Here is a 24,179-nt window from a genome sequence, read left to right on the forward strand (position 1 = left end):
CTACTCTTCTACATTGGATTTTTAATTAATATGACAGTTACTGGGGGGCACAGTGGCTTAGCAAGGCACATTTGTCTTGCGCCTTTGGGGTGGGGGTTTGAATCCTGCCTCTGCCCTGTGTCTGTAGAGCTTGCATGCTCTCCTTGTGCTTCAGGGATTTCCTCCAGTCCAACTGATTGGTTTTGCTGTTAGATCCTAAAAACAGCTTATTTTCTCACTCTCCATTTTTCATTGACATTCACTGTCATTCATTTGGAAATGCCAATCAGCCTACAATGCATACCTTTGGACTTCAAATCCCTCCCCTAGTCCAAGGACATGCGTTGATTGACATTTCCAAATTGTCTGTAGTGTGTGACTGGGTGTGTGATTGTGCCCTGTCAAGGGTTTCCCCTGATTTGTACCCTGAGTTCCCTGGAATAGGCTACAGGTTGCATCTAGGCTCCTTCATGACCCTGTGTAGGATAAGCAGTATGGAAATTGGATGGATGGATGGATGGATGGATGGATTACAATGAATGTCAATGAAAAATGGCAAGTGAGAAAATAAACTGTTTTTAGGAGCTAACAGCAAAACCAGTCAGTTATCCATTATGATTTTTTTCTCCCTGTGCTAACAGTGTGACGTCATCACAGCAGAAAACTACTAACTTCTCACAGGAATAACAAAGAGCACCAACCAACAAATTAGCAAAAGATTCTCTAAATATATCACAAACATTTTTATTATGAACAGATTTAATATCTTTCAGTGTGGATGTACCCTTTAAGAAAGATAAATAAATAAAAAAAAAGTGTTATTTAAAGCTACAATCAGGCACACCTTCCCATGGGGAGATAGGTGTATGTAGATGGTGACATCATTCCCTTACTTATTTTATAAGCTTTCATAAGATTATGAGAACACCTCTTGGTAACATTTAATATCTCCGATTCTATTCGCATTGTGTGACTATGTGTTATCTACGTATTTTAAAATCGTGATTCCTGTTCCTTTGTTGTGGCTGCTAATTGTGTTAGCAGATTTCCAGTATGTTGTCGTGTTATGCGGTGCTCTGTGCGGGAGGGGGCGCTCGTGTCCACACTGCGTTATGAGGCTATTTTGGGCTGCCTCGGGGGAAGAGAGAGGAGAATGCGGATTGTTCTTTTGTCGGCTGTGTTTTATGGTGTTGCACTGAGATGGAAAAACAATAAAACGCCCGTTTGTGTGTCCATAAATCCAAATTATGTCCGTCGAGTGGAAATCGTTTGATTCAGGGACCAGCTGCAATAAGTAACAAAGGCGCTTTTTTGTTACAACAACAACAAAACACTAGCTCGTGTACGGGATAGCACAGGAATGGACTTTGTCTGGTGTGTTCGTTTATTAAGACCATGGGACTCGTTTGCATTAGTTTTTTCATTGATAACCAGTTGAACAAGGAAATTAAACCGATAAAAACCTACAACAAAGAGTCCGCGTGCATGTCCGGAAATCTCGCGAGAAGGCGCGTGATTTTTGCACGTTGACGTTTTGAACTTTGTCGTTCGGTTTGTCGGCTGCTCGCGGCGAATTGTTCTCGAATCTGTCGTTCTCGAATCTGTCGTTCTTTACAGAGGTATCCAGGCACGGTAAACGAATACATCCGCGCACAAACATAGCAGTATGACTCAAAATATGAGTCATTTCAAACGTTATAACTAACCCGGTGATTAGCTCGCTCGCTAGCTAAGGGAGTTTCGGCGTTGCGCGCGCGCGGTGTCCAGAGAAACTGTAGATAATCGAGGATGACGATGCACATCATTTCGGTGAGTGTGTTTAAAAAAAACAGTAAATAAAAAATATCTTGTTTTATGAAAGTGTCTCTGTAAACCGTATGAATTTAGTTTAATCACGACACTTTGTGCCTCAAAATATCCCCAGTTAGCAGCTCTGGCTAACTGTATTTGATTTGAGTAACGTCAGTTAGCGACAGCGAGCTGTTAATGTTGGCGTTAGCCAGCTTGCGTTGTAGAGAGAGCAGAAAAGAACAGAAAAGCAGCTGCAGTATTATAATTGTTTTCTGTAACAAGAGACGTATTAATATATATATTTACAGAAACAATTGTGAAGTGAAAAACAGTTCCTTAAAGACGAGTTAGTGATGGTCATTAATCGAACGTCAGCCTTAGCTAGAGGTGCCTAATTAGCAAGTCTAGCCAAGCTCACAGCAGTCATTTTGAACTTAACTGGTTAATGTTGGCCTGCGTGGTTGGGTAAATCTGAATTATTTACGATCTGGTTTGACATGACCTGTATTAGTAATCGGATTTAAGCGAACGATGGATTTGGGTAACTTTGTAGCCACCACATCCGCTAAGTGGATGTTTGTGATTGCTAATGTCATCTAACAGCTGATTCATGTGGCTGTGTCCAACTCTTTTTTTTTTTTTTTTTTGAAGTCCTACAATTAATGTTAGCCTCTTAATGATGGTTACTTTGTAAAGCTGAGTTTCTACGTTACAATCAGTGTAGCTTAATCAATATCAATATTGTTAAAAATTGTGATGTCGCTTTATTTGTTGGTGTATTTTTTGGCTCGTGTGAGAACAGAGGAGAAATTCAGTTCAAAACAGCTTTTCAGAGTGTCTCTCAGTCTCTGGACAATAACTAAGCAGCTCCTCTCCTATACATTATCTCTGTTTTCCGACACCTCTGTGTACCTCATTCCTCAGCTGCTCTCATTATTTCTTGTTGTGCCAGATGCATGTATGAATTTATGTGAGGATTATTTGGTTTTGTTAAGTATTGTTTGGACTGATAAGCTTTACAGACATATCTATGAAGTCATATTGCCGGAGGACACCTGAGTAATTATGATCTGTTCACAGTTGAAGTGATTTTTCTGTATCAGAGATGGGTGTGTGTTCAGGATGTACTCATTGATGTTACATGAAAATTCAGTTCCTGCTACTGTACGTGTACACCTCATTTTAATTCAACCTGTTGGTTTCAACATTTTAATCAAAAGTGATTGTTGTATGGTTACACATGGCTGTGTCTGTTCTATGAACTCGCCGAAAGTCTACTATATTTTTTTTATTGTTCTAGAAGAGAACGTGTAAAATCTCTCCTCCAACAAGATATGACATTATTTTTGTGAACATGTCAATTCAGACATGTTCTGAATCGATAATATCTCCGGTCTAAATTGACGTGTTCACAAAGATTATGGCATATCACCTGGGGTTCGTTCTACCGGTCATTCTCTAGAAGGTAAAAGATAGTGTAATACGTTCAGATGCAGAACACGTGGTCTGTAAATAATACTAATATGACCGAATCAGATGGGACTGAAATCCCAGAAATACTACAGTGATGCACATGTTAGCCCACTCCTCTGTTTGCTTACTCTTGGTCTCTGTAAAGTGATATTGAGTTTGAGAAAAGTGCTGTATAATTTACACTTATTAGTAGTATTATGTTTTCTCAATACTATAAACTTTACTTTGTGTTGTTACAGTGAAACAGAAGCTTGGATCACGTTTCGAACCTTGTGCATCCTTCTGGCTTAAAAGCGCACGTCAAGTATTACAGCCTTGCCTTTTTACGTCACACCTTATGTTGAACACAGCCTACATTTCCCCGTACAATGGATGACCGAAGTTTAAAAGCCCTTGTGCATTGTTATCATGTGAACATGTGGGCTGTGAACTGGTCTCTCCCTCCTTCAATCCCAGTGCTCTATCAGTGCTTTACTCAAGCCCTTTAGTTTGTAAGAGCATTGACTTCATTTGAGTGATCACCCAAAAACATAGCAAATTAGCCTTTTAGTATTTTTCAGTACATTTATTTAAGTGTATGGAAGTGATCTAGCCTTTGAGTGTCTCTTCACTCTGTGAGTGGAGATATGTCTGAAAGTTTTAGAGACAAGATGGTTAAGTTCCTGTCCCCTGCTTCAAAGAACACTGCTGGCTCCAACTCGGACACGCAGTTGGGTGAAAGGATTGGTCCTGAAGTCCGACGCCGGCACCACACCATGGAGCGGGACTCGAAAGCTGAGCACCGATTTGTCCGGCGTAGTGTTATTTGTGACTCGAACGCCACAGCTTTGGAGCTTCCTAGCAAAATCTTTTCCCTGGATGTGCAACCGGATTTTTCAGCCTCTTCCACCGATCTTAATGTTAGTGAGATTAAAACTGCTGCTCAGACTGAGATCCTTGTGGTGGCTGATGGGCCCGTCGTTGAGAAGGTGGAGGGAGTGAAAGATGAAGTCCACGAGGAGATGGTTGAAGAGCAGAGGCCCGTGGTTTCAGCCAGTCAGGTTGTGGAGACAAAGAAGGAAACGTGTCTGGAGCCACACAGCAAGACATCGGAGCAGGAGTCTGGCAGTAGTGTAGGCACAAAACAGGAAAATGATAAGGAGGAAGATGAAGAAGCCAAGACGAAGGCTCGTGTGGATTCAGGGCAACAGCGTGGGACTGAGAAGAAGGACCCAGAGGACATAGAGGAGGTGGAGACGAAGGCTGTCGGAACTTCACCCGATGGCCGATTTTTGAAGTTTGACATTGAGATTGGACGTGGTTCATTCAAGACAGTGTATAAAGGATTGGATACAGAGACGACTGTGGAGGTGGCATGGTGTGAACTGCAGGTAAGTCATTTTTGTGCCATTTGAGCTCTGTTCTGCTGTTTCAGCTTGGGGATTTCTGTTTGTGTTTGATGTGTGAAATGAAGAATGCATAGGAATTGTTTAAAATATTTCATTTTTTAAAATTCTTTCATTTATTTAAATGTTGTTATTGCTTACTTAATGTTTTGCTACATTTGGATGTCTGTTTCCAAAATATTGAAATAGCACATTTTAAAAATATTAATCTTCAAATAATGTTTTTTTGAGGTACTCCTATCTAGAGTGTGTACTCATACTTATTCCTATATATTCCAAGACAAAAAAATATAGCCGTGACATATTTTAAGTAGCTTAGAGTATTACCAGGAAAATTGTGACTCGATAGTCTTGATAGAAGTAGTCTTTTCTCTTTCATGATGGCACCTGATATCAACACAGACTGTGTTAACATTTATTTTCTGTAGTTATACTGGAAATGGAGACTAGTAATCACAGAACTATATAATGCTGATAATGCAAGCAGGATGATTCTCATAAATGCTAAAGTGACGCTGCAGACCACAGGGCAACATCCTGCTGCTGGTAACATTAACTTGTGACCCACTTCTCGCTATTTGCCTTTATTGACATCCTGTTTCCTCCTCTCGTTTTGAAGGGGTTAAGAGAGGAAATGTAATAGACACTTGTGAGAAGTTTTACTCTGTCAATGTAATACACTAGTGCATGTTGGGAAAGTGGGTCAGAGTCTCTTCTCGTCAATGTGAGCAGCAGCTCTGTGGCTTGTCAAGGCTTGCCTTTGCCCTCTCTACCCCGCCTTCTTATTGCTGTTGCTGCTGGGTGATGACAGGACATTGCATGTGGTCACGTGAGCTGCAGCTCTGCTGCAAACAGCCTTCAGGTTGAGCCAGTTTGGAAAATGCACTGAAACAAAAGCTTCAGTATCTCTTTCACTCTCACTCTTTTTACATGTTCTCTCACACTCTGCTTTCTCTGAGGCTCTTATTTCTTGCGCCCTCTCATCTTTTCTTCCCCTCCCACTCTTCCTGTCTTTCTTTCTATTTTTTTTGTTCTGTCGTGTCATTTTGTCTACCGTTTCCTTTGATATGTAGCAAAGTTGCACTAAAATGAATAGACATCAGTACCAGAAGGCAAAAATACATGCACTGCTTGTGCAGAACACTGGCATCCTTCCATCCTGTAGCTCATATCGCACATGACACGCTTGAATAATATTTAGGTCTGAGCACAGGAAAAGTTTATAAACAGTTTCACTTCTGTTGTCTTTTGAAGAAGTGCTTTTTGTCCTTCCAAAGTGGTTTGGATTTTAAATAACTACTGAAATTAAACGTTAAGACATTCCTCGTGTTTATACCCAGTGCCTCTGTTGCAAGTCTGATAGTTGTCATGTTAGGTCAATAGCGAAAGAAATAATTTTGCATTAGTAGTGTTGCCTGTCAGGGTGAAGGGGGGAAAAAAATTATATTTCCATATTCCAGTGTATTGTGTTGCTCTGAATGCTTTGCTCTCAAGGGTGCGTTATCTGATTTTAGGAAAGATACGTAATATAAAAGCACCGTAAGAAGTTTAAATACATGCCACACCTATAGCTTATCCATATTAACTTGTGTAAGAACTTTAAATATTAAAAAGGTTTAGTATTTGAATAAACTTGAACATTAACACACAGTAGGTTCATGTGCCACAGAACTGTAGTGTTTTATACAGAAAGAACATCAGCAACATGCTTGCAATTGTGCACTTTCATCACATAAACAACCAAAGTTATTCATTGTCATTGAAGAAACTCACAAGAAGAAAATAATCAGATTTAAAATGTCATCTTTTATTTGTTTATCTATACAAATTGATTCAAAAACAGATTAACTTCTTAAGCCTCTGGTACACTTCGTTTATTCGTTTTTATTATTATATATTTTTTTACATGCCCGCTAGTGTATGCGCACTGTCGTATGCATAATCTTAAGTATACTCCTTTTGACATGTACACGTACACAGGTGGTCACGCATGCGCATTACGACAACTTGCAGTACCCCTCCTGGCTCTGTCAGTACAGAGCAGTAAAGCAGGTGTTTTGGTGTGAAGGGTGACAACGAAGAATCACCACAAAAACACAAAGAACAATGCTTGGGCAATCTCTCACCACAATTAGCACCCATGTACAAGTCCTTATACTCTTTAAGGCTAGAATTATACAAATGCTTTATAACCTGCAATCATTTCCATCTCTTCTGTTTTTTTCTTCATCTACCTTGAGATTCAATGGCCCTGGGTCACTGTTGCCACCTTTTGGAGCAACTAAATGGTGCAAAAGAATTAAATGCGCATGTGTGACCTGTGCAAAGTACGTGCGGTTAGAAAAATCGGGCGGTGTGTGTACTCTGCTGATGACGGAATTTGCGTCACGCATACTGTATGCTGTTCTTGGCATATGCGTAAAAATTGAAGCATATTTTCTACTTTAGTACTGTGCAAAGATGTGCAAAGTACAACCCAATGCAGCAGACCAATGCAGCACAAATACTGTGTATTGAATAGACACGTTCACTGCTGTTCAAGCAGGGAAAGGACAGTGGAGTTTCTTTTGTCTGTTTTGGTCACACTAGTCAGCAGAGGACCATTTTAAAATTCTAAAACTGAGCTCTCGTATCATGCAACAGAAAAGCATTTGGCAGATCGTGATTTAGATTCCTGACATTGGCGCTGCAATCCCGTGCCCGTTAGTCTAGAGAGCAAAATTGGCCATGCTCTCTGGGTGTGAGAGATGGCATTTCTCTCTCCACTTTCGATCACAGTAGGCCATCGTGGACATCTGAGAAGTACGTGGGCATGTGGAAGAGGGTCGATAGCCCTTTCCTCAGAGTATGTTGTGCTGCCCTGTGACAGCATGAGCAGCAATTCAAAATCATATAATGGCTGGCCTCACGGAGACGGCACATGTCCTTCAGCCTGCCCAGTTGATAGTTGTTTGTGTGATAAGGGGAAGTTGGCTGGTGGGTGGGACTTGGCAAATTATCAAATTAGGGAGTAAATGAAAAACTGTTTAAAATTTTTGAAAAAATGTTTTGATGAGAACCTTAGGATTACTGTAATATTACTAGGATTTAATATTTTTTTTAGCGGTATTGTGGTAATATTATGTGCACACATATATGCAAATTATTCCCTTGCTCTACTTCATGATTCCTTTACATACCCAAACTAAAAACCTGTGCATATTCCCTTTCTTCTGTCAACAGTATTACGAGTCCCAGGAGCTTTTCATATTTTACTGAGTGGGCTGCCTCTCCACTGGGTTCAATTGTTTGAAGTCATTGTAAAGACGGTGTAAAATAGGACTGGGGGCGAGGAGTAATACTATTAGCTTTGGGGGGATGGTGCTTTTGGAGGACCTCCAGAAGCTGGATGTTTCTCATTCCAGAAATTGTGGGTAACCTCATAGTGAAAAGTAGGTCATACTGGGGGAGCTTGCAGTTGGTGGGAATTTAGCACTATTTCAAGTGTGTTTATACTATTCAGATGTTGTATATGTTTCAGACCACATAAAGTATTCTGTTTGTATTAAATAGTTGGCAGTATTTGTTTAACATTGCCAAGCATTCAATTTAGAGGACACCTACACACACTTATCTTGCAATGTCACGTTTAAAATGCCTTTCAGGACCGCAAGTTGTCCAAATCAGAGCGACAGCGCTTCAAGGAGGAAGCTGGCATGCTGAAGGGCCTGCAGCACCCCAACATTGTGCGCTTCTATGATTCCTGGGAGGCTCCCTGCAAAGGGAGGAAATGTATAGTGCTGGTGACTGAGCTCATGACATCTGGCACTTTAAAGACGTAAGTGCACAGTTTTAAATAAGTTGTGGCCTCTCTAGATACGAAATGATTCAGCAGGAAAATATTTTGGCAGCAAAAATAGTCAGAATTTTATTTTTGTCTAAATTAAATATTAGCGTCCTTGGTTTTAAAAAAACAAATGGCTTACCCATGCTGATGGTGGTTTGTTTTGCTCTGCAGGTATTTAAAGCGGTTTAAGGAGATGAAGATCAAAGTCCTGCGGAGCTGGTGTCGGCAGATCCTGAAAGGGCTTCACTTTCTTCATACCAGGTCTCCTCCCATCATCCACCGTGACCTCAAGTGTGACAACATTTTCATCACTGGGCCCACTGGATCAGTCAAGATCGGCGACCTGGGCCTCGCCACTCTCAAGAGGGCTTCTTTTGCCAAGAGTGTCATAGGTATGACCCCGTAAACCATGTACACCGTTTCTTGGTCCTTTTTGTGTTAACTCGCTATGCGGGTTTGCTGGCAGGAAGAAGAAAGTCTGTCCTCTTCTGACGTTTCTTTCTCTTCTTTGGCTTCTAAAAGTGTGATTTAACATTGTGGTGCGAAGGCAGACCACAGTGTTTCTGTGAGCCCCCAAACCACAGCAAACCAGGGCCCCTGCTTCTCGCTCGCGCTGTCTCTCCACACGGGATTTCCCTCCCTCCTCTAGGTCCAAAATTGTTTTGTTGATCCATATTATCCTCAGTGTTTTAAGAGGCCCTTATTTCAGGTTCCTCCAGAGAGTAAGTAGTTTCTTAACTCTCTTTTTGTCAGTGATGTGCGTAGTTGTATTGTGGCTTGTCTGCAGGCAAACCCGATCTTGGCAAAGGGATAGCACAAAAGCTAGAGGTGAGCCCTGGGCTTTCAGGTACCGTTCTGAATGATCTTTGTCCTGTGGTTTGGATATTAGTGGTCTGTTTCTTCAATGAAATGCGTGATGATGCTAATAACTGTCATTTTTCTCTCTCAAGGGTAGATCTTCTGTTTTGATTTTTTTTCTTACAGTGTCTTTCTTAAGATCCAAGCCTTAATCTCTCTCCTCATTTCCTCTCAGTTATAGACTTAGAGTCCATTTATCATTTTAGGAAACTTTAGACTCTAACCTCAGATCTCCCTTATTCTACTTTAAGGATTATTTAGTGTACTGCGGTAAATGCAGAAAATGGGCCTGGTAAGTCAACCAGTACAAAGTGACACATTACAAATCTAAATCAATTCCAAATATGATAAGTTTTTCTGTGTGAGGTCTTTGCTTTATGGGCAGCTTTTTTACTGCATAAACTAGTGTGCAGAACCTCACGAATCAGTGACTAGCTATGGAATATTTTATGCTTAGCAATTTTAATTTGCTCTACTTTCTTACAGGTATCAGAAAGGTAAGTGCCTTTTAAGGGGATTTGCAGCAGGCTAACAAAATGTACTAAGTTCTTTCCATAGCTTGGATTTTAGCTTTCTCTTAAATGATCAGTCCTGGGCTATTGACTGACCATTGACTCACCTCAAACATTTCCCAGTAATTTTTTTGGCTAACACGTGACTTTGTCTTAAACTCCGCATTTGTAAACATTATCCAATGCCTAACAACTTTACTTTAATGCTCAGCCCTTGTCCTTCAGCAGACTGAGCTTGAATTCTTTGGTCAGTCCAGGCTTTTTGGTAGGTTCTGTACTCTAGTTTTGTTTCCATAGCCCTGCCCTAAAGGCCTTACACTGAGAAACTTGGGCTTCTTATCATGACAGCCTAACTGAGAACAGTTTATCCCCCCTCCTCCTCTTTTTCGCTTTCTATCCCCTTTTCGCTCTCCCTTCTCTCTCTCTCTCTTTTCTCACAGGTTTCTGGAGAGGTCATCTTCAGCAGCATCACCACCTTCCTCTCTCCTCTTCACAGAGAAGGTGTTATAGGGAAATGAGAGAGAGTTCTGAACCGTTCTTTTGATTTAAGGTACCCCTGAGTTCATGGCGCCTGAGATGTATGAGGAGAAGTATGACGAGTCAGTGGATGTCTATGCCTTTGGGATGTGTATGCTGGAGATGGCTACTTCTGAGTACCCGTACTCCGAGTGCCAGAATGCGGCACAGATCTATCGCAGAGTGACCAGCGTAAGTGCCCATCCTTTTGCTGGAGGAGAGGGCCATGTGTGCTCGTCCTCCTCCCCTCTCCTTCGCTCCATTCTTTTAAATCCTCCCCTTTTTGGCCTTTTATGAGGCATTTTCTTCACTCTTTTTTCCCCTCTATGAGTGGTAAGTTGTGCTTTTAAGAATTCCAGTCTAGTTATGCCATCACCATATACAGAACCCCAAAGTGAAATCAATATTATTATTACTGTTACATAGCACTTTCCTAGACATTCGAAGCACTTTATATAGTATTGGGGGGGGGGTTCTCCTCAAACACCATTAGTGTGTAACGACAGCCATAGTGCGCCAGAACACTCACCACACACCAGCTGAAGAGAGTAGCCAATTCAGAGATGGGGATTATTAGGGGGAATTTTGCCAGGCCACGGAAGTTATACCCCTACTCTTTACGATAAGTGTCTTGGGATTTTTAATGACCATAGAGAGTCAGGACCTCGGTTTAACATCTTCAAAAGACTGTGCTGTTTTTATAGTATGGTGTCCTGGTCACTATATTGGGCATTAGGGCCCACACAGACCACAGGGTGAGCACCCCCTGCTGGCCTCACTAATACCACTTCCAGCAGACCTTGGTTTTCCCCAGGAGGTCTCCCATCCTGCTACTGGCCATGCCCAACCTTGCTTAGATTCCGTGGGAAACCAAGCCAGAACTGCAGGGAGATATGAACATTTCCACTGAACTATGTTGCTCACAACAAACGTGAACCAGTCCTTAAAACAAATTAATAAGACTATTTTCTGTGGCTTAATCTCAATTGGCTCATGTGGTATTTGGGCAGGAAGTGAAACAAAATTTAGCATCAGTAATTGCGTATGGTGTGGATCACATGGCAGTTAATTCAGCAACCAAATGCGGTTAGTTTACATTTGACAGTGAAGGCGCATTATCTGTTGATTTTTAATCTGTTGTATAAATGTCACAGTGACAAAATATACCCCTGCAAGCTTTTGATGCAATACGTTTGTAAAAACAAAAGTATCATGGAAACTTCTGATTATAAAATTATTCTTAATAATCATTTGTTAGTGCCATGCTAGATACCAAACTTCACTTCAGTAGTCGCTGTGTTATATTCTCTGCAACTTAATTGAGAAATTAAGAATAGTCCTGGCTCTTCGGGGTGGAAATGCACAGAAAGTTCACGAGTTCCTGAAAAAGTATCTCTGGTGAAAACACCTCCAAAGCCCAGTCCAAAGTTAGATTCATAACTGGGCTTTAGGCAGTAGACGAGTATATGACAGGCGTATTCCAATAAAATGGCAGTGTGCTAAGAAGTTAAATTTTTTCATTACCTGTTTATTACAGCTTGTAGCCTGCGTACACTAATTGCTATCTATATATAAAATGCAGGTGTTGGAAAATGGTACTATACATACATTACCATTTTACAGTCATGTATTAATTATATCACATGTCTATTTATTAATATTTAAACCAACATTTTGCAAATAGCACAAGATTGATTAGCGTTAAAGGTAGACATTAAGTGAGTTTGATTCTGTTTGTAGGCTGTGCATGATTTGGATGTTTTCTGTGTTCTACTTTTATAGGGAGTGAAACCTGGCAGCTTCGATAAGGTAGCCATTCCTGAAGTCAAAGAGATCATCGAAGGGTGTATTCGGCAAAACAAAGACGAGAGGTCTGTTGAACAAATTTGTTACACAAACAACAACTGAACTCTCCTGAAAGTATTTCTCATTGGTCTCTTTCTCATGTGTGTGCCTGTATATTCCCCCCCAGATATTCCATCAAGGACCTGTTGAACCACGCCTTTTTTCAGGAAGAGACAGGGGTTCGTGTCGAGCTTGCTGAAGAGGATGATGGGGAGATGGTGGCTATCAAACTATGGTTGCGCATTGAGGATGTTAAGAAGCTCAAAGGGAAATACAAGGATAATGAGGCCATTGAGTTTTCCTTTGACCTCCACAAAGATGTCCCAGAAGACGTGGCACAGGAGATGGTAGCAAAGCTCATTGCACCTGCTGTTTCTTGAAACATTTCAGCCTTTATCTCAGTGACTTGTCTTTGTGGTTTAGTTTTCTAGTTTTCCAGCCTCCTTATTAGACTTGCTTTGTCTTTTGTGTTTCTCGCCTTCTTCCATATTCACTTTGCAGGTTGATTCAGGCTACGTGTGTGAGGGCGATCATAAGACCATAGCCAAGGCTGTAAAGGACCGTGTGGCTCTGATCTGCAGGAAGAGGGAACAGCGGAAGCTGGTGCGGGAAGAACAGGAGAAAAGGAAGCAGGAAGAGGAAAGGGGGCAGCAGCCTCCCAGCGAGCCCACTCCTGCTCACTCCTCCACCACAAAGCCCCCCATGTCGACCTTGACACCAGTTTCCATAGAGCCAGAGGAGCCAGAGGGGGAGCAGCACCACCTGCAACAGCAGCCTGGAGCGCCTGCTTCATGTGAGCAACATAGTGAATCATTGTGTTACGTCAGCACCTGTAATGGCTGGGTCATGATCTATTGTTTATTTGTATATCCTGCAGCTGTTGGTGGTATGGAAGGCCATTACTCGCTGACCGCATTGGAGTCTCATCCTGTTCAGCCAGTGCTGCCCTCTTACAGCTCTGTGCAGCCTGAGCAGCAACCTCAGACCTCTGCCACACAACACAGCCCTCATTCCCAGCTTACTCAACAGCATGCTGTCCACCCACATAGCCTGGTCGGTCATCTTTGGGATTATTTGTTTTTCAGACATCATTATAAATAATGGATTATTTGAAAAGCTTGGTTTCTGGTTTCATGTCTGTTGTGTTCTTTGTCCTGATCAGACACAGGTTCCTTCTTCACAAGGAAGCAGTTCTCAGACTCTGATTCCTCTGTCCCATCCTGAATATAGTGCTCCACAACAGGTACTCATCATGTCATTTTGAGCATTTGTTTCTGTTCATTTCCTTGCAGATGCTCAGATATTAGATCATTAAAGCCTGAATACCAACCATCTGCCCCCCCCCCCCCCCCCCCCCCCCTTTTTTTTCCTTGGCTAACAGACCACTTTGCCAGGTTCTGTTCAGCCTAGCATCTCCCAACAGCATAACCAGCCCCAGCTGGACACTGCACCTCAGAGCTCAACTCAGCCACCACCACCACACGGCTCTCAGGTGGTCCAGGTACACTACGGGCCATTTTCACTGCAAGTTCAAATTCAAGAATCTTGGGGATGTAGTCCCCCACCACCATCATCGTAGATACCTAGAATAGACACACTGGTCACAGTAACACCACCTATAATCATTATTGTGCACAACCACACCAGTGTTAGTCATTATGGAAGAAGTGCTTGGCTTAACCACCACTGTCTTAACGATAACGTCATAATGAATATCCATTTTACGACTAAAGCAGACATTTTCCCCATGTTTAAACAAGGTCATATCAATGAATGGTACTGCTAGCCCTTCCTCCAAAGAGCATTAGTTCCTATTGGTCCCAGTCGCCTATGTTAAGTAGGTACAAAAAAACAATACAACTGGAAATTTTTGTAATTCACCAATGGCTAATGAAATGGCACATTTCCAGTTTTCTGGCACCAAAGGTTTTGGTATGTCATCTTGTCCCTATTTTCACCTACATAGAAAAGTTACTTTACTTCCGCTTACATAGTTCTTCATTAAAATGCCCGAAGGTTAAATGATAACTCATGGTTCCCCTTTCACTATCTTTCTCAGTGTTCCTCTTTTCTCTTTGACACTAATTCATGTACTTTACAAGCATCTATCACTGTATTTGTGCTGGATGTGTCACTGTGATTCCATGAAAGTGCTGTTATTTTCCCATGCTTTTCCGTTTTGTTTTTATCTCAACGATTATTTATCCAGTTTTTCAAACAAAAACTGTCAACAGTGTACCAGCACCATCATACGCAACTGTCTTAAATGTGTGTTCATATCCTCATTCTTCTGAACTCAGTAAACATGCCTGAACTTCTTCAAATTCTTCCATCATTAACTTCTACATTCTTCTCCTGTTCTGCGTTCCCACCCCCTCTTTCTTGCATGCTGGCTACCAGGTATGGCCAAATCAGCTCGGCTCTCCTGTTTTCTCTCCACCTCCAAATGCTGAACATCTGTATTTCTTATATCAGGCTTCTCAATTACACCGGGTGCGTAGTAGAAGGGTGTATTTTCCACAAAAGAAGGCTGACGTCTTTCCTTCAAGCTTTCTTTCTTTTGCCAAGTTAGAGCACTGGACAGAAAAGTACATTCTAAGCATGTCTTAAAAGTAGCTAATGAATCTAGTCCATTTTGGGATAACATGGTGAAGGAAGCATTGATTGAGGTAAATTGAGGTCTCAGAATGTTGTCCTTTTCTTTTAGGTTCCTCTAAGTGTTTCCCAGTCTCCAGATCAGACTCAAACACAGTCCATGCTGATTCCGCTGTCTGCAGAGAGGTACGTCTTAGGGTGAGAAAGCATATTTAAAGAATACTTTGCTTTCTTGTCTAAACCCAGTCTAAAAGCTCATCATGCCTCAATGCTAAATGCCCCCTGGAATGTTTTCTGCATTATTTGAATTTATTATTCATTGAATAGTGACTGTTTGTGACATTATCAGCTCCATCTGAATAACGTAACTGAAATGTTGCTGTTATTCTTTATCTCAGTGGCCTGTCTGATGCAGCTTCAGGGTTGAGTGATGGGAATGAGGGCAAGCATGAAGCTAGTTCCACAAAGCGCTATCAGCGTCGCTCAGTCCGCAGCCGCTCACGTCATGACAAGTCTGCCAAGCCCAAGCTTGTTGTACTTAATGTAAGAGATCTCAAGTTCCTCTCAGTGTTGGGTAGATTTCCAAGGAAATGTAATGATTACTGATTACACCTTTAGTGTAACCATTTTTAATCAGTAATGCAGTCAGAAATTTTATATCACTATAATCATATAATATATAATTTTATAGGCTTAAATTAAATAAAAACCTAAATATAAAATAATGAAATGAGGATTTATTTTAGGAGTTCCGTCATTGAAACAATTTAATAAAGCCTTGTGTTGTGTTGCAATGAGGGTGCTGTGGGATATGGTAGTGTTTGACCAGGGGAGAGGTAGAAGTGGAATGAGGAAATGGACACAGTCGCATGTTTCTCTCTCATTAGGCCCAAATCCTAATATGCTCCCAGATCGCCAGTGTAACATTTGCTTTCCCAAAAAGATAAATTGCAGCGGCAGAACCTGAAATGAAATACCGTAATTTTCGGACTATTGAGCGCACCTGAATATAAGCCGCACCGACTAACTTTAAAAAGAAATTTTTTTTTGTACATATATAGGCCGTACTTGTCTATAAGTCGCAGGTGTCCACGTTGTAACATGAGATATTTACACAGAAAGATGTTACACAAAGATTTATTTTTAACTTTTAATTAAATACGTACCGTAAATATTTTTTTCCGAACAGTGCCTGTAACACGGCTGGTTAAAAAAAAAAAAAAAAAATACAGTTGCCTACCAGGAAAAGTCATTGATCGCTATCTTCATCTTCCTCCTGCGCACTAAAACCACTAAAGTCGTCTTCTTCAGTGTCGGAATTGAACAGCCTCAGTGTCACTTACATCTCGAGGCAAATTCAGCCTTGAGCTTGTGCTGTCCTCTTCATCACGCAGCAGTCCAGCCTTTCGAAACCCGTCGGTGATAGATTTTTTGACACTGCTCCACGCTGTTAGGATCCACTGGCAAACCTGAGCAAAAGTTGCTCTTCGCATGCTATTTCCTTCTTCGACAGCCAGATCGATTGCCTTTAACTTGAAAGCTGCATCATATGCATTTCTTCGTGTGTTTTCCATGATGAGGGTGTGTGCATGAAGCGCAAAATGACTGAGTGCGTTTGATTTAATTCGAACAGTTTCATTGGTCCACTGTGACCTGTTTGGTAATTTCATTGGTCCGATGTGACGAGGCTAAATGTTTTGGCGGCATGAAGCTCGTTAGCCCGTAAAAATCCATAAATTAGCCGCGTCATTGTTTAAGCCGCGGTGTTCAAAGCGTGTGACAAAAGTAGCGGCTTATAGTCTGGAAATTACGGTAGCAGAATTTGCCTGACTGGATTTTGCCGCTCTCAAACAAACCTGCACCAAACTAACAGATGACAACATATAAGGTATTTGATTATGTAATTTGTGTATTAATATAAAAGCTCCTGCTATATGGCAGGCTATAAATACAAATTAATATAGCTATTATTATTATTATTATTATTATTATTATTATTATTATTATTTACATTTGTATACAAAATATTGTACTTTGTATTTGTTATAGTGCCCACTCAAGAAGAAACATTAATGTGGCATGTGATGCGACATGTTGTCAGGGCCACAGTCACAGCCCTGAGAATAAACTTCTCCGGTTTTAATCAGTGCAGTGTACTACTGCATTTATTACCAACATAAATAATGAATTAATAGACTAAATCTTCAGCTTGGAAAAAAATAATCTAATAATTCAAAGTCCAAAGTTTTTAAATACATGTCAAAACAATGAAGTACTTGGATTTTTTACTAAGCATATATTGTAATCCTAATTGCATGTAGTTCTTTACTACCCAAGGCCATGGAAACATTGTTCTATGGTTAATACAGAGAACTGTTTTTTGTTTTCAACAAATCAAACTGTTCAACAGTCAGATAAAATGTGAAAGTCATTTATGAATGAAAACCTTCCCTAAGCCCTAATTATACTTCTCTGTATCTGTGATTTGTGTTTAAGATTTCCAATATTGGTGACCGAGTGGCTGAATGCCAACTGGAAACCCACAACAGGAAAATGGTGACATTTAAGTTTGATCTGGATGGCGACAACCCTGAAGAAATTGCACAGATCATGGTACCCTTTTTTTCTTTTCTTTGCTCTCCACTGTAAAAAAAATAAATAAATAAATAAAAAAAAATTGCATCTTTCCTTTTTTTTTTTTGTTTGTTTTTCTCATCATGTCTCATCACGCAAAAACTACAAACTAGCTAGCTGGGTACAGCTGTTCCCTGAAGCACGGTTTTCCCTCCAGAAAAATGTTGTTGCCCATAATCACCTGAACTTGCTTCACGCAGGATAAGAAATTCATCATTTTTGCTGCTGAACCCTTCACTCACACCAGGAGCAACATTTAGCCTCATGTCTGCCACGTCGCCATGATTTCTCTGGTAGTGACAGACTTGTGTGTTATCCATACAAGCTATCTACAGAATTATACAGAAAACGCACATCTGACCACAAATCAGATGCCTTTCCACTAAAAGTAAACTTGTAGAGGGAAATGAATGTACAAAACTCATCTGTGCACTGCATCGGTGTACTGGAGTCATAATGAGCTGAAAACATTGTATTGCTCGTCACAATTTCTGCTAAGCCCTGCTTAATCCCTCACTCACAATTTCAATTGTGAAAAATGCTTCACTTTTCATTTGCGTTAAGTTGAACTTCACTCAGCTTTATAGGGTCGCTCATCCTGCCACTTTGTATCAGTTACTTTGTCTACTATCATGGGGTATTTGCTAACTTTTATTGTAAAATGAATGACTTTCAACCCTTGACGATATTCAGTATGTTTTATTAATAAAGGATTTTGCTGTTCCTTCAGGTCCAGAGTGACTTCATTCTGGAGAGTGAGCGTGAGTCCTTTATTGATCAGGTGCAAGAGGTTATAGACATGGCAGATGAGAAAAGAGAAGCCGCTAAAGACGGCAGTTCTCAGGTATTGAATTTTCAGAATTTTCATTAACACTCAGGATAACGCATACAAGCAATTTTATTAACATTCAGTGTTTTATTATAGGTGATCCATGATGTAAACCAACCTGTGATATCAAGTCCTAATCTGCAAGGTAAACACTATTTAACAGACCATTTTAAGTGAAGTTGATATTGGACCTGTCTGTTAATATTGATTTTTATGCACTTTAACAGGTCTGCCACCCAGTGTGGCTGCACAGGTGGTGCACTCAGCAGGGCGGCGTTTCATTGTCAGCCCTGTACCAGAAGCACGACTTCGAGAGTCATTTTTTGGCCCTCCCTCTACCAGCACATCTTTTGGAGAAGACCTGGCAGGTGAGTCATTTCTCCTGATACAGGGACAAGGAGCTTGCACTGGTGTAGGACATGCATTTAATTGAGCTACGTTGTTGTTGTTGTTGTTGTTGTTTTTAGTGTCTGATCCTGCCTCAGCTAGCCATACACAGCAGGGACAAACCATCCTGCCTCCCAGCACCAGCCAGCCCTCAGTATTACCCCCTCAACCTGTATATCAGACCCCAGTTGCAGTTACACAGAACACCTCTGCTACTGTGACTGTTGGTTCCACTTCCCCACCTACTTCTGCTCAGATAACCCAGACGGGCAGGACATCACCTTCCCTTGCCCCATCAGATCAGCTCATCACTCAGCGTCGCACTTCACTTCCCACTCCAACTATTCCCTACCAGCTACCTGAGAGCAGCATCACTGTTCCAACCTCTGTTGGAGAACAGCTTCCTGCTCCGGCCCATACTTCCACCCCCACACCTCTGCCTGCAGTTGCCCCTAGCCAGTGTGGGGAGAGTGAGGGGGAGACACAGGGAAAATCACCAGGCATCGAGGACATCCTCGCACTGGACAAGAAGCTCCGTTCTCTATTCCATGACCAAGGTTCGTCCTCGGGTGCTTCAGCCCAGCCTGAAACATCAGGCGATGTGCCCCCTACCTCCTCACCTCCCAACACAATCAGTTCTCCTCCTCCTGGCCTGGCCTCCACTGCAGGCCATGTGGCACCGGCTAGCTTGTCTCTGAGCTCCAGTGGGCACTTTGCTCCTGGCATGTTTGCCTCTCAAAGCCAAGGAGGTCCAATTAATCTACAATTACAAACTAGTCAAGTTGATCCTGGTGTACCAAGACTGCACGTAAGCACTTCTGAACTTTTCAGGGTTTTTGTTGTTCTTGTTTTGGTGCAATCTTTATTTCACTGTTTTTTATTTTTTATTTTTTTCCCTTTAATTTAGACTTCTGTAAGCGGACCTCAAGACAGCCTGCCTACTGTAGAGAACAGGCAGCCAGTAACACCACCAACTGGTGAAGGTTTTAAACTTGGCCGATTTCAGGTAGTACGAAGTGTTCCTGTCTTTTGGTTAACTGAACTTTCAACACCATCATGTTTGAACAGGCTTTTTAAATCATCTGTGTCCAGGTTTCAGTGGCCACTGATCAAGTTGTGGACGGTGCCTCTTGCAAGAATACGATGCAGTCATCTTCATCCACAACTTCTTCGTCTTCATCCCCCACGTCATCAGCAGTCACGAGCCCTGAAAACACTCTTCATAAGTATCAAACCCTGCCAAGCCATGATCATGACCTTTCAGAATCCATTTCTCCACCTGCTTCTGCTCCTTCTCCGGCCCCTGCCGCTGCTACCACTACTACTACAATTGAGTGCTTTCAGGTGACCTCTGGTGCTGACGCTAAAGTGGGTCGGTTCTCAGTTACCTCAGCTGGAAAGGAGGATGCATGCCCAAAAGAAGAGGAAGATGTTTGTGTACCCAGTGTAGCCATAGTCCAGCCTAACTCCCAATGCTTGTTAAGCAGTGATGACTCTGAGCCAGAGGATGAAGCCTTTAAGAAAGAGATCAGACAGCTCAAGGAGAGGTGGGATTTGTTTAAGAAATAAAAAGTGCACCTTGACATTTTTCCTATTACTTTTGTTCCCTGACTTTATTTACCATCATTTATTTCCTTCTAACAGGCATATAACTGAGATCCAGGCCTTGCAATCTAAGCAGAAGAAGGAAGTTGAAGATCTGTATGCACGGATGGGCAAAGCACGTCCCTCTATAGTGGCCTCCTCGCCTGTAGCTGTGGCAGGAGGCCGGCGCAGGCTCACCAAAAGCAAGAGCAACAAATCCAGTCGCAGTGGCAGCACCCACAGTAGCCCTCATCAGCAAGGTATACCACCAAGTTACTTTTCCACAAAGACGCTATATAGTCTGTATTCTCGGTCACAATGGCAAATCCCCGTTTTTGAACATTTTTTTTCCTGTGCTTTGCAGGAGATAAACGTAACAAACAGGCTTCAGTTACTCAGTCAACTACAGGAAAGGTTCCAGATCCTCTGGATACACTCGGTCAGGATGTTGCACCAGAAGGTAAAGGTTTTGGCTTCATTCTTTTTTTAAGGGATTGTTGAGCCTATAATTTCTGTACATGTTGTTATTTTTTTTTTAGGACTAAATAATTCTGCATTATTTAGTCCACTCAATAACTTGTTAATAATCACTGGCCTTTAATTTTTCTTTTTTTGTGTTCTGTGTTTCCTAATGTCTATTATAGTGACCACCATCACAAATAAAATAGAAAATGGGTCAAGCCAAGCTGCTAACCTTCCACGAAAAGGCACATTTACAGATGACCTCCACCAGCTGGTGGATGATTTTGCTCGGGATGCCATGAGCCAAGCACAGGTCAAGAAGAATGGCAAACAAAATTCGCAAAGCCTTGATGTAAGCAGCACTAACCATATTTCACCTTTTATTAACTATATCTTTACTATTTAATTGTAATCATTATGATTAGTCAATTGAATGTTTGTCAAAACGGGGAATTATTTTGTGAAGACATTTTCTTCTTCTTTCTAGACACTTCCTCGCAAGTTCTCTGCACCAGGGCAGCTGTGTTCCATGGGTGGTCCTGTATGTGCTCCCTGCTCCAACTCTTCTGCTGGAAGGAAGAGTTCATTGTGCTCGATGGCCCACCAGCCCACCTACCCCTGTGCCCCTTATGTCCCCCCACAGTGGGTGGGGCCAACAGGAAATTCAGTAGGCTTGTTACAGCCCACAGCCACAAATGCCCTCCAGTCGAGTTTCCATGTGGCCACAGGAACTCCCAAAGCAGGAACTAATGGTGGCGAAACCAACATACGGACCACTCAGGCAAGCTGAGATTCAAAGGGACATCACAACGCACATGGATTTAGCCTAATTGTTGACTGTGAACTCTCTTCAATCACTTAAACAAGCATATTTTAATCCCAAATTAGACTTCATCTCTGTCTAGTAAACCAGCTTTACATGAGTTATAGCAGTGTAATACAGTTAAGGGATATCCTCTGAAAATTCTGAAGCTTGTCTCTGTTTAATCTGTGGGAAAATGTAAGTAGACTGTTTACAGTAAACAGCAGCCAGAAAGCCTTTAAAGGTCTCATCCTGTGACTTGATTAGTGAGTGAGATGTATGTGCAGTTAGGGCTAAAAGACTTTGGGCCTTACAGGTGGATGTGTACAGATTGGTATGACGGTTCTAGACTAAGACGAAACTAAAGCTATGGCCTTAATTACTAAACGCTAGTCTCTTTAAATGGGGACGCATGGATGTCATGCTTAGTCATTTAAAAAGGTTCTTAGTATGCAGCTAAATGGTTAGCATTTTCTTAAGCAGCCTACAGTTTAGATTAAATGTCTCCTTATCTACACTGTATAGTAATTAAACAGTGTGATGAGTTTGGACTATAAATGCTGCCAGTACACATCATCTGTACCTAAGCAAGACAGCAATAAACCAGATGAATAAAGCAAGTTGGAGTAAGGAAAAGCTTGGTTTGGTGAAGTTTTAGGTTGAAATTATACCTTATTACATAGTAATCATGAGTAGTAGGGGACCTGTTTCTTTTGAGATTTTGAAATGTGTTATTCTTTTTTTTTATTTTTTCAAAAATTCTTCAAAATGTTAGAATTTGACCTAAGGACAGAGATGTGCAATATATGAAGGTTAAATAAGCAGGGTGATGGAGCACTTGACGAACCTTACACCTTTTTCCATTATAAGTATTTGCATTGTGACTTTTGTATTTGTGACTGCATTTGACTATACATCGTGTAGGCCTGTATTCTCTCAAAAACTCCTACTGTAACTCGGTGGATGTATCGAGGGCATGTGGGTTGTAGGCGTTCTGCAGCGGCTCGAGCTTTCGAGGCTTTCTGCAGACTCCTAGGCTGCATGCTTACGGGGTGCCTTCTTAAATGATCTTATTTGTTGTGCCAGACTTGACACACAGTTATCCTCCCTATAATGCATTTTTTCACAGTTTTCACACTGGCTCTTATTATCCTGCTCAAGTTGGTAGAAAGTTCTCTTTATCAAAAATCAATCACAATATATAGGAACGTTGCTGTGAAGTAAATTAAAGTATCCAAAATTCACACTTTCTGCAAATTACAGTATTGCACAATTTGTCTTTATACTCTTAGTACCACTCTCCTAAGCATAATTACTAAGCCACAAAACACAGTGCCATTCCTACACAGAAGTGATTTTCTCTCACCTCTGAAATGATTCGCTCGACTTCTCTAGAGAAGGAAAAACGTTACTGCAATGCAGAATATGCACCGTTTTAAGAGGTTAAGCAGGCTCGGGAGGCTAATGTTACTTTTGATACTTGAGTGCATGAATTTTTCTAAACCTTTTTCTTTAATCTGATTTTCATAAACCACTTGATCACAACAGTTTTTAAAGTACCACTAGTGTCACAACACACACACATCCAGCTATACTCGCATTGTTCTCAAAGCTGCATGTTTTAAAAACCGGAATATTTCACCTGTTTATTAAATCAGCATTAAACGTTTAGGTTAGAAAAAGGTAATACTGCTAATGCATTGATTCTCAGTTGTCAGTTTTGTCCCAGAACTTTTTGGTGACTATATTGATGGTTGTGTTAATCGTTGTTTTTTTTTTTGTTTTTTTTTTAAAAAGAAGTGTATATACCAGAGGTGAATTAAAACATTTTGGAAATGATATTTGGTCTCCACTTTGTTTTCACTGCATAATTCCATTTAATAATCAAGGCTTTCATTTTACAAAGTCAGCTTAGTTTTATAATCATTCTCTATAATGTTGTACCATTACATACACTCACCAGGCACTTTAATAGGAATACCTGTACCACTGTGCATTCAGGCAATTGTCCAGTCAGCCAAGTCTGTAGAGTTTACACAGAATGGTGTGGAAAACACATAAAACATTCAAATGGCTGGGCTGAAGCACCGTTGATGAGTGGTCAGAGGAGAATGGCTACAGTAACTCAAATAAGCACGCTTTACAACCGTCGTGAGCAGAAACGAACAGATCTCTGAATGCAAAATATTTCAAACCTTGAGGCAGATGGTCTACAACCACCCACCACATCTGGTTCTACTTCTGTCAGTCAAGGACAAGAATCCAAGGCTACAGAGAGCACAGGCTTACTGAAACTGGACAGTCACTGAAGCCTCGGATTCTTGCTCTTAACTGACAAGAGCCTTTGCTGTTGTAGCCCATCTGCCTCAAGGTTCATGATCATTTTTAGACAGTAAAATAGTACAATTTTAAACCTTTTTCCCCCCCCAAAAGTTTTTTTTTTTAATGGCATGCAAATATTGATACGTTGTACATGTAAATATCTTAAAATATCATGATATACTTTTGCCATGTTTGTCTTTGCTGTTTATAAGTAATCTAATTCTGCCTAATCTTTTTTTTTTCTTTTTATACACTAATTGAGTGTGATGTGGAGCCCTTTCCAGTATTATGTTTAACATAAGAGCTTTGTATGTTTTTGGTGTCCACCTGGTCCCTCAACAGCAGCTCCATAACCAATAAAGCCCAGCAGCATCTCTAC

The 24,179-nt window shown here is 41.2% G+C and overlaps 1 protein-coding gene across 2 annotated transcripts; it reads left to right on the forward strand.

Moving 5' to 3' along the window:
- The first annotated feature begins 1,095 nt into the window (after positions 1 to 1,095).
- On the forward strand, positions 1,096 to 23,317 carry wnk1a (WNK lysine deficient protein kinase 1a). Of its 2 annotated transcripts, none has more exons than XM_017473952.3 (24): positions 1,096 to 1,788; positions 3,483 to 4,613; positions 8,273 to 8,445; positions 8,626 to 8,846; positions 10,375 to 10,532; positions 12,123 to 12,211; positions 12,313 to 12,532; positions 12,687 to 12,978; positions 13,063 to 13,238; positions 13,348 to 13,428; positions 13,567 to 13,686; positions 14,893 to 14,978; positions 15,179 to 15,323; positions 17,277 to 17,393; positions 18,145 to 18,258; positions 18,340 to 18,388; positions 18,471 to 18,611; positions 18,711 to 19,438; positions 19,538 to 19,636; positions 19,723 to 20,177; positions 20,275 to 20,474; positions 20,579 to 20,674; positions 20,859 to 21,028; positions 21,164 to 23,317. In XM_017473952.3, exons 2-24 carry the CDS (start codon positions 3,870 to 3,872, stop codon positions 21,464 to 21,466), a joined length of 4,977 nt encoding a protein of 1,658 aa, XP_017329441.1. In that variant the 5' UTR covers positions 1,096 to 1,788; positions 3,483 to 3,869; the 3' UTR covers positions 21,467 to 23,317. The 2 variants fall into 2 exon arrangements, with proteins under 2 accessions (XP_017329441.1, XP_017329442.1); XM_017473953.3 differs by having other exon boundaries at positions 14,893 to 14,966.
- Positions 23,318 to 24,179: the final 862 nt, after the last annotated feature.

The sequence above is a fragment of the Ictalurus punctatus genome, chromosome 8 (assembly GCF_001660625.3).
Source record: "Ictalurus punctatus breed USDA103 chromosome 8, Coco_2.0, whole genome shotgun sequence".
NCBI classification, from domain to species: domain Eukaryota; kingdom Metazoa; phylum Chordata; class Actinopteri; order Siluriformes; family Ictaluridae; genus Ictalurus; species Ictalurus punctatus.